Source organism: Callospermophilus lateralis, chromosome 10 (genome assembly GCF_048772815.1).
Source record: "Callospermophilus lateralis isolate mCalLat2 chromosome 10, mCalLat2.hap1, whole genome shotgun sequence".
In the NCBI taxonomy this organism is placed as follows: Eukaryota; Metazoa; Chordata; class Mammalia; order Rodentia; family Sciuridae; genus Callospermophilus; species Callospermophilus lateralis.
Window position 1 is genome coordinate 44,135,182 of NC_135314.1, and position 7,884 is coordinate 44,143,065.

At 39.8% G+C, this 7,884-nt stretch overlaps 1 protein-coding gene across 1 annotated transcript; it reads right to left on the reverse strand.

The window, feature by feature from the left end:
- Window positions 1–1,824: 1,824 nt before the first annotated feature.
- Sst (somatostatin) lies at window positions 1,825–2,946 on the reverse strand. The gene is made up of 2 exons (XM_076868887.1): window positions 2,809–2,946; window positions 1,825–2,037 (listed from the first exon to the last, which is right to left on the reverse strand). The coding sequence occupies exons 1-2, from the start codon at window positions 2,944–2,946 to the stop codon at window positions 1,825–1,827; spliced, it is 351 nt and encodes a 116-aa protein (XP_076725002.1).
- Window positions 2,947–7,884: the final 4,938 nt, after the last annotated feature.

Below are 7,884 nucleotides of genomic sequence, written 5' to 3' on the forward strand. Positions count from 1 at the left end.
AGTAAAAAGTAAGATCCTCTATATATTAAAAACAAAAAAAAACTAGAACAAAATTATGCTTTTTATATTATTTAAAATGGCCTCAAATCAACACTTTTTAAAGACCCTTTTCAGTGTTAAAGCATCAAAGGTCAGTTCCATCTAGAAGGGACATGAATATCCCACCTTACACAATTCCAAGTCTGGGATTGGGAAACTAAGGCTGAAAGATAATTAACCCTGTTCAAATGTTTCATTTAATTTAAGCTTTAAATTTAAAAAAATAAGTATATACATGGGCTTGTGGCTACATAATTCTTTCCCGTTTTCATACTACAATTGGGAATTGACAACTAAAGATGGTAATTAAAAAATTAAAATTTCTTGGCATTTATACAGTTTACATACTGCTCAGAAAATAAGTTGCATTGTTTTCTGTGCTTTAATCATAATTATGTGAGTCTGTTACTCTCATGAGTTGGTTGGTTAACAGCTGAATATAAGGCATTTAGTACAGACAAATCCTTTAAGTAGGCATTCATTAGTTCCCCTAAAAGTCTTGTAAATAAAAAAAAAAAAAAAAACTAGAGCATCAAAGGGTATTCTGTTTTCACAGAAATTAGGAAAGTGGCTTAGATTTTTTGCTCTCATTTGATCTGCTGTTCAGGAAGAAATATCCACAAAGCCACATTAATATTGACAATGTGTATTGTCTAACACAAATATTTTCTAAAAAATATGAAGTTCTTCTTTATTAGCTACCATCAGTAAGTTCATATTATGGATATATTGGCCTTATTATTCCAACATTCATGCAAAACTTATGGTTGGTAACTTAAACATCCATTCCCCAAAGAATACCTCTTTCAGGGATTTAGGAGTTAAATTATCAACATTTTCATCTCTGTATGTAACAACATACATACAACAGCTACGATTTATTGAGTTATTTATTTTTGTATTTTTATTTGACTCCCATTTTGATAAAAATTTTTTAAAGACCCAGGGTATCTCCTTTGGTTATTCTGTGATGATGACTTTGAGCCCCAATACCTTTAATATAACATTCTGTGAGGTGACCCAACACACTGGTTTCTTGCAACCTATAATATTCCCGTGCTGGATTTTTATAATTAAAAATGAAATTTTCCCCTAAGAGAAAATTGTAGGAGCTTACTTTTCATGCCTCGATTGTTATTTAGCCTTTTTTTTTCAGTTAGAGAGGACTTTCTTTTATAGAAAATGTTCACCAACTAGAAACAAATTTTAAAGCTAGAAATTTTCTTTAACTATTTCAACCAGCTTCTTTCCTCAGTTCCTAAGTGATTTTACTCTTTCATTTTAAAGTGACATATTTTACATATGCACCTGGTGGATAGTCAGACAATTCAGTTTGCCAACCCATAAATACTAATCTTCATTTGGATAATACATTATGTTTTTAAGTGTATTGAATATGTAACTGAAATTTATGGAAGTCCCTTCTGACATTTATTGTTAGATTGAAGTTTAATTTAGTTGTTTGAAATTATTTCAGTTTGAAATGACCCAAATTATAAAGGTATCATTTAAAACAACCTTTGTTGCCACAGAGAGTTTTTAATAAATATTAGTGAGACCTGGCATGCTGAAACCATGTTAATCGTGTATTATTGCACAAAACGATTTGCTCAAAAAGAAATCAAATTCTCATTTTCCATAATTTCACCATAATTTTATTTTATATTTACAGTCTTCAATTTCTAATGCAAGGGTCTTGCTGTGAATTTGGGAGACTGGGGAAGAGAGATGGGGTTTGGAGAAGAGGGATCAGGGGTCTGATATAGACAATAATAATTAATAAAGCTAACAGGATGTGAAAGTCTTCCAGAAGAAATTCTTGCAGCCAGCCTTGCGTTCTCGGGGTGCCATGGCCGGGTTTGAATTAGCAGATCTCTGCAGCTCCAGCCTCATCTCATCCTGCTCAGCAGCCTGGGACAAATCTTCAGGTTCCAGGGCATCGTTCTCCGTCTGGTTGGGCTCAGACAGCAGCTCTGCCAAGAAGTACTTGGCCAGTTCCTGAATGGGGCACAAGGAGAAGGGGAAGAGAACAATGAAAAAAGAAAAAAAAGAAGGGAAATTCTAGTTTGGAAAACAAATTTAGTCACATTCAAAATCTAGTTTTCACAGCTGTGCACTTTTATGACACCTAAAATCAATTAAGAATAAAAATAAGAGTAATTCCTATAATCACCAAGTTACACAAAAAGGTTTCTGCAAGTGTTCTCCCTCTGTGGGCTTAAAAACACAATGAGAAATTGTAAATTGATAAAAGCCACCTTACAAAATTATTGTGCCAACCTTTTGTTCAATTCAATTTCCATAACGTGAACAACAAACTGGAATTGTTATTACCGTTTTTACAAAGTTAACTGGGAAAATGGGACCTTTCACAGTCTCAGGTTTGCTAGGTCTGTAGTGTCTCTTACTGCATGCCCGATGAATGAAAGTCTGCGTTTCAGCACCTGGGTCAGCACTGGGAATCGATGCTGGCATTCCTTTGTGCGCAAATACCCAGGTTTCCGAAATTTCTTGAATGCCAGTAAAGAACTCACCTGAACTGTGACCAACTGCCCTGATCAGAAGAAGGAAAAAAAAAAAGGTACGAGAGAATTCTAGACTCTGAAAGTTTTCCTGAGAGCTTTGGTTGCGGAGGGATTCTGAAAAGCACCCAAACTCTTAAGGAGAACCAAACACCTGTTAAGTTTAAACCCAGGGCTCAGGAGCAAGACTTAGTAAGGTCCAGGAATCCGGGAGGAGGGAAAGAAGACGTCGGGGGAGTTTCCTTACCTGCTTTCCTGCGGCAGCAGCCAGGGACTTCTGCAGAAACTGACGGAGCCTGGGGTCCGAGGGTGCGCCGCTGACACCGCCCAGGGCCAGGATGATAGAGAGCGCGGCCAGCGCGCACTGGAGGCGGCAGGACAGCATCTCGGCTGTGGTGCCGGGAAGCCGAGCTGGAGAGCAGTTGTTCAAACTGCGGATCCGCAGGCAGCAGCAAAGGCTCTGAACCTCGCGCCTTCCGCAGCGGCTTGTGTGCTCTCTGCCGTCTCCCCACCTTTTTAAACTCTTCCTCTGACGTCAGGCTAGGAGGCGCCCCCAGATCTCACCAGCGCTTTTACGCACCATTAGCCTCGTGAAATCAATCACAAAAGTGAGGGGAGGCGACACAATCTAAAGTGGCTTACTTTAAAAAAAAAAAAATTAAAAAAAAAAAACCCGCACACTCACAGGCACACACAATTCAACATGCCAACAATCTTTTATTTTCATTAAGTGCTACCAATATACACATTCTATAATTTCATTTGCACGTGTGCACGTGTGCGTATTCAACTACACACAAAGAAAGCCTCAAACTCAGTCCTTGAGGGTCAAGTACATGATCACAGATGTGCACGCATAAATGTACACAGATTACTCCACTTATCATCCATTTTAGGAGGCCCCAAAATGTAAAACTACATGTGTATGGCAAGTAAGATTCAGAATCATTCCTCTAAGAACAGATTAGAGAGTAAAATATGGACAGTGGCAGGACTGAAACATTCTCTACCTCCATTTCTTATGTAAAAAATCTTGTAGAAGATTGATGGATTCTAAAAGAATTTCACTTTTCTCTATAATGAAGGCATCCTTGGCTCACCCTCCCTCCTTCTTTCTTAGCAACTGAGAGACTTCTAGTCTACCTGCCTATCTATTGTGAAAGAGAGGGGGTGGGGAGACATGGAGAGAGAGGCAGAGAGAGACTGATACAAAGGAAAGGGAAGAGATTGACTTCATTTTGGTTCCTAGGAACTTGGAGCTAGAAAGCAACCTCAGAAATTATCTAATAAATTCAGAATTTGAATTTCTAAGGCTTAGAGATGGGCAGTAAGTTGCTCTGGATCCCATACTGCACAGTTGGAGCAAAGACAAGTCCTCTACATTCTAGGGCCAGGGTTCTTTCCTTGCAACTCTTGAGTTTTCTAACATTCTTGATCAATAAGAGCAGTTCTAGATCAGGAACTCTGGGATAGACATATAAAATTCCAGGACCTCCTAGACATGTGTGACTAGTATTGTGGGTTTGTATGTTGGGAAAGGATCAACAGGCTGTCAATCCAGTCTACTCCTCCTTCAATCACAGAGGAAGTTTAGAAAAGTTATCCTGGAAATTCAATTGTAGTCAGGTTCAGTGTTTGCTGTTCAGGTTAGAGTTCTGGCAGCTTTTATTCCAAAACAAAATCCTTATCAAAGAAAAGTTACCTAATTCCCTGGCATAGACCAGATGATCCCTGTTAGCTCTTCAAAGTATAGTATTTTCTGAGCTTCAAAACTCAATATTAGCTAAAATAAATAATAAAATAATAATGCTACATCTCCAGAAATTGAGTGAGGCAGAGAACTTGTCCAATCCTGTTATCAGTAATGCATCATAAATTAAAATATTCTCAGTATTCAGACCTAAACCACAGTATTCAAAGGTGGGAGGGGCTGTGAAATGTCCTGATTGGCTTGGATATTTGGAATCATTTCCTTTTATGTCTGTAAGCCAAGGAAAAGAAAGAATGCATGGTAAGGAATATCAAAGCTTCTAGAGCTTAAAAATTCCAGGCAAGGCCAAGCACAAAGGCAGGCATTAAAAAGTTACTTACATGTTGAAATGCTCTGGGAGAGCAAGGAATCTAGACCCACAGAACTTAACCTTAGGAAATACATGCTGTGTTCTCTATTCATCCGGGAGCTCTCCCAGGACCCCAACCGGGGACTCAGAATCTAATTGTATCAGTCCAACTATCCTGAGACACCTCCCTCTGATCTCTTGTCTCCTCTACTGAAGTCTTGGCTTTTGGAAGCCTCACAAATTACAAGAGGAGAGTTTTCTTTAGACAGTAGGCAACCAAAGAACAAATAGCAGCCCACCTTCTTGCTCTATGCACTGAAATATCTTCTCCCTCCCTCTCCAAACTCCTGTTTTTCTCCTTCCACATCCCTCTCCTTCTCTCTATATTTTCTCCTCTCTGATTTCTTTTCCCTTTCAGAATCATCACTCTCAGACTTCCTCACTCAATCCTCCTTTGTCTTCTCTCTACTCCCTATTGGGAGTTGCTTTACTCAGTCTCTTGTTGAAGTGCTGAAATCAGAGATGATAGAACTTCTGAATTTTTTCAAATAATTCTTGGATCATTATGAAGCTGATATCATCTTTAAAGAGGAGTCAGAACAAAAGGGAACAAAATTCTCCCTCAAACAACTGAAAATGTTTCTCCTTTTCTACTAAATCTTGGCATATAGGTTGGCTTAGCTTTAAAGAACTTCAGACTTCTTCAACCTGAGCCCTCTTGCAGTTAGCCCCCAGGGCCCCTTTCCCAGATCTCAAAGGTTGGGAGAAGAAAATTGTTTGGGGCTGTACTGAGAACTCTATTTCCCAGATCATGGTCACCATGAATCGCCTCCCCATACCCTTATACAGCCCTTGGTGTTCAAAAGGCACTTTCTCATCCAGCACTTCAGGGTATTCAATCCTCACCTCACAACGGCAACCTGAGATCTTGAGAGCAGAGTGCCTTGCATTGCACAAGACTGAACAGAAAGGAAGTAACATGGTCAAAAGAGAATGTTACTGCACTATAGGATGCTTCGCCCTCCCCTGACTCAGAGACAGAGACTCCTAACTGAGTAGTCTGCAGTCTGGACACAAGCACATCTAGGAAGCACTCAGAATTCTTTCATACACAGATCCTCTAGCCAGGATATGACTGCTCATCTCCCTTGTGGAATGTACATCTGGGGGGTGACTATCTGCAATATAAGGAGAAGAAACTCAGTGATAAACAATTAAATCTATGAGCAGACATAGATTTCAATGTTAAGCAATGAAGAAAAGAAGAAAGTACCTATACAGAGATCTGGGTTCTAGTTTGATTCCACCACCACCAGCTGTGTGACATCTTCTCTGGGCTTTACGTTCCTCATTTGCAATAATAAAGCCTCAGGAGATCATTTTGTGGTTTGTTCCAGTCCCGATCATTTAATCCACAATTTAAATTTTTGGAAATAAAAAGATGAACTAGAGTGTACTTTGATGTTACATGCTGTTGTTTTTCTTGAATTGAGGTCTTTGTATTGGAAAAGAATCTAGTTTTTATGTAATATGGGGAAGAAGACTGGATGCAGGGGACCTTTGACAGGGCCTATTAGAAAAGTTGTCCCCAACTCTTGCTTCTGCTACTGACTTGCCCTTCCCACTATGAAACTTGGTTTCTCCATTTGTAAAACTGATCACTCAAAATTCTTTCTACAAATAACCATGGAAAAGCTCTATTATTTGAGATGCCAAAGGTATAGCAGTGAACTGGAGAGACAAAGTTAGGGAGGAAGACTAACTAAAACACATTAATTAGCATATGCTCAAATTTATAAGGGTTAAATCAAGGTATAGAGCATGATGGTGGATGAAGGACTCCTCTGAGGAGGAACTCTTTGAGCAGAGATCTGAGTGAAATGAAGAAGCTCATCATAAAAACATCTCAATAAAGATTTCCAACCCAGAACCTAAGGTAGCATCAAGGCAGAAGAACTAGAAGAGAATGAATGAAGCAGAGAGGCCTAGGAGATGGAGTCACCCAAGTGTGTAGGGGCCAGATCAGACAAAGTCTTGAGGACCATGCTGTGGACACACTGGAGGACTTTGAGCAATGGACTGCGATAATTCAATTATCTTAAAACAATGCCTTCTGCTCAGTGGAGAATTAACTATATAGGAGGTCAAGAGTAAATGCAAAGAGGTAACCCAGAAATCTAAGAACCACTGAAGACAGAAGACAAGCTGGAGGTGGGGGGAACATTCTCCCTGCACATACCCTGTATTCTCCCATGATTCTCCTGTGTCCATCTGCACATCTGTTCTCTCTTCCTGGAATATCTTTGACCCACCTCTGACAATTGAGTTCATACAGATTATTTCTGTTTCCAAGAACCTCTCACTTAGAATCAATGTGACCCTATCCTGTACCCAAAAGTGTGCCTTTTGCACCTCTGGAAGTGACACAGATCACTTGATGCTTCTGTTCCTTCAGAGTGTGTATGTCTTATTCATAAACTAGAGACTCATTGAGGACAGAAGCTGTCTACCATGACTGCATTCTCCTCAGAGCCTTAAAAATATTAGGCACACAGTAGTTCCTGAAAAATTATTGTTGAGTTGAAGACAAACTTCTCCCCCCTTAGACATGAAGACTCTATGGATTCCATAAGGAGGAAAAGCATCGGGAACACCAAAGCTACTAAGGAATAAATCACTTGACATATTTTATGAGGACTCCACAATCCTAGGTGGCCGATATCTTCATGAACACATCTCTCTTGATCTCTTAGTCATCTCTGAGCTTCAATAAGGAAAAAAAAAACCTGAAACAGTGAAAAGTGATTGCGTTTAATATAGTCATAGAAAACAGAAGTATCCTCAGAGCTATTGGAAAGCCTAGGGAGGAAGTATCCATGGGCCACTGAAGTAGGCATGTGTTCCAAGCATGTACAACAGAATAACAGTGCTAACTTGCCTGTTGGTTGATCTGTGTGTTGATGTTAACCAAATAATGGAGTGGAGGCCCCAGGACACATAACTAGTGTGTAGCTGAGCTCATGTCAGAGCTCTTTCTGCCTCTCTAGCATATCTTCTCAGAGGGAAGAGAAGGTCAGTAAGAAAACACTGTGCCTAGCTCTTCTCCTAGTTTTCCCTTCTCTTTCTGGATTCATTGGCCTCTCCAGAGCTTCCCAGTTGTTTCTCTGGCTTCTTCTTAGAGCCAGGTCATGTTCTATCCCACCGTGCCACCCAGAGCATATATCCCACCCCAGCGTCTATCTTCCTTCTTAAAACATGGTGTT